The sequence below is a fragment of the Condylura cristata genome, unplaced genomic scaffold, assembly GCF_000260355.1.
Source record: "Condylura cristata isolate star-nosed mole 26May11 unplaced genomic scaffold, ConCri1.0 scaffold00020, whole genome shotgun sequence".
NCBI lineage: Eukaryota > Metazoa > Chordata > Mammalia > Eulipotyphla > Talpidae > Condylura > Condylura cristata.
Window position 1 is genome coordinate 132,070 of NW_004567121.1, and position 2,731 is coordinate 134,800.

At 48.4% G+C, this 2,731-nt stretch overlaps 1 gene segment (V, D, J or C); it reads right to left on the reverse strand.

Annotated features, from left to right (window-relative positions):
- Positions 1-1,917: 1,917 nt before the first annotated feature.
- On the reverse strand, positions 1,918-2,463 carry LOC101620556. The segment is given in 2 exon segments: positions 1,918-2,231; positions 2,415-2,463. Coding segments are annotated over 2 exon segments (363 nt in total).
- Positions 2,464-2,731: the final 268 nt, after the last annotated feature.

Consider the following 2,731-nt stretch of genomic DNA (forward strand, 5'->3'; position numbering starts at 1 on the left):
ACCCCTGTTGGTGCTGAGGCCTGAGGAGCTGGTGGGTTTCAGAGCTGCGAGCAGGAGTCAATAGTGACCATGATGGGGGGATGCGACCACCAGCCCCCTCCCTGGGACTGTCAGAGCATGTGAGGGCTAACGGGTTATCCATGCTGGTCAACAGAGTTAAACTTTTTTTTTTTTTTATCCAAAGCTACTTCACATTAAAGACACGTCACTGTGACCCCAAACATGAAGCTGAGTCTCGTGTTGCTTGTTGCATTGTCGTGTAATTATGTCTTTAGTGTTAGAGCTAATTTGGATGTCTGTTAGGGTCTGGGTCTAGGTTTCCTTCCTTCCTCTGTCTCTGCCTCTTCCACTTCTCCCTCCCAACATTTCCATTTTCCTTCTTCTTTTCCTTCTTCTTGCATGTGGATGTCCAGTGTTTCCAGAACTATTTGATCAGAAATTCATCTTTGCTCATTTTTACTTCACTTTTTCTTTGTCAAGATCAGTTGGTTCCGCTGTCCATGTGAGGTCAATTTGGGTTCCCATTTCTGAGCCAGATCGCTCTGTTAATTCTTCAGCACCTTGCTGACTTCATGATTATGCTGTAGAGTGAGTGTTAGAACTGGTGCCTGCACCCAGGTGGGACAATTTCTCCCTCTTGGACAAAACCCCAATTACTGATCAAGGTATTTTATCATCATTAACAAAGAATCATATTTTTCATGTTTGATTCTCTTGAATAAGTGTTATCTCATTTAATTTCCTGTTAAATAGACAGTAAATCTGGGAGTGTCTTTCAAGAACTGTCTTTCAGTAAAATTTTTGTTACATGACTTTAATGACAAAGACAATTTTTTGACTCTGTTAAACCTCCCCCAAATACATCATGTGATACTGATCACCTGTGTCTTGTTAGAAATCAGATTCCCACTTAGTAAGCAGATTTGGGACTGTAATTTCAAATTGTACCAAACAGATGGTCAATGACGATACTGATCAGTTCTGAACAAATTTTGAGCTGTTTGGTATTTTCACAGTGAGATCAGATATTCACCCTCCACATTTAGCTATTTTTTTATGAAGAACATGTTTTCATTCACTGTCAACTGATTATTCTGTATTTCCCACAATACCTGATTCTCTGTTTCCAATGTGCTAAATGTTGTTTGCTTCTATGAGCCACCTTGCCGAAGGAACATGGGGACATACTCAGGGGTGCTGCATGTTGTCAGGCCCTCACCATCACAGAGAAACACACTTCCAAATGTTCTTGCCTCTGTGATTGTCGTGTGAGGGGGATTAGTGATGGGCCACCCATGAGCCTGAGTCCGGAAAGGGGAGCCACTGTGTCCCATCAGCTCCTAGGGACAGACCTGTACAGAGGACAGAACAGGGGTGCCCTGGTGAGCTCATCCCGGAAGCTGAGGGCAGCAGCAGCCCCACCCCTGGACTTCCAGGGCAACTAGAAATGCCTGAGGCCCATGAGGTAAGCCAGGTTGCATGGCTGTGACAGCGGAGCTCAGACTTCTTGGGAGCAACAAGCTCACTCATTTCTACCATCTGAATCTCTTGGTCTCACAGTCCTAAAAGTGTGAAAGATTAGAGTTTACATTCCAAGTGCCTGTTCTGAGAAATAAAACCTTGCCAGGACTGCCTGGGGGGGGGGCTTCGCCCCTTCTGTGTGAGTCCAAAGAACCATGGCCAGGTTCCCGGGTGTCATCTCCTTTGTGTGTGTAAAATAGCGTAGGCTCTGCCTGTGATGTGACAGGGCCAATGAGGTAGAGACTGAGGATTTCAAAGTGTCTCTTGCCATTCACCAGGATGTTACAGTGATTTTTAGAGCATTGCTGCTCTTGCCACAGTCTCTCAGCTGATGGGGCAACAGGAGGAGCAGCTGGGCGGCCAGGCCTTGTTCATCTGCTCCCTGGTGGTTTTTGTTCAGGCCTGTGTCACTGTGGGAGGTATGTAATCCTGCTGATAGTAGTAAATGGCGACATCCTCAGGCTCCAGGCTGGTGATGGTGAGCGAGAAGTCTGTCCCAGACCCGCTGCTGCTGAAGCGGGCTGGGATGCCATCGGGCCTGCTGTTTGCATAGTAGATGAGGAGCCTGGGAGCCTGCCCAGGTCTCTGCTGGTACCAGTATAATGAGCTGATAATAAACTGACTGACTCGGCAGGAGATCCTGGCCTGATCTCCTCGTGACAATGATAGGGAGGCTGGAGACTGTGTCAGGATAATTTCTCCAAAGGTGCCTGAAATTGGAAACAAAGCACCTAAGTCACACATGTAATCTTTATTTCACCCTGTCTTCCTAGCACAGACAGACAGTTTGATCACCACTCAGCTCCCAGTATTTTCTTGTTCAGCAAAGAACCAGGACCTGGGATTCCACCACCCTAAATATCCTCTAAGGCAGCCCCCTCCGGGTCCCTCACCTGGGAGCCAGAGCAGCAGGAGGCAGACAAGCTGCGCTGGGGCTTCCATGGTGCCTGTGTCCTGGCTGAGGCAGCTCTTGCCCAGAGCCTGCCCAGCCTGATATGGGCCCTGGGCAGCAGGGGGCTGGGGGCATGCAAAGCAGGGGGCGGGGTAAATCCAGTCAACAGCTGCAGAGACCAGAGGCCTCCTGTTCTCCCCACTTGAGCAGCCACCCGCACATCACTACCCAGGTTCAAATAAGAGTCTCTGCCTCTAATTCTCATTCCTCTGAAGCAGCTGCTTCCCTAAAGCAAGCCAAACTCTCATGCTCCTCTCC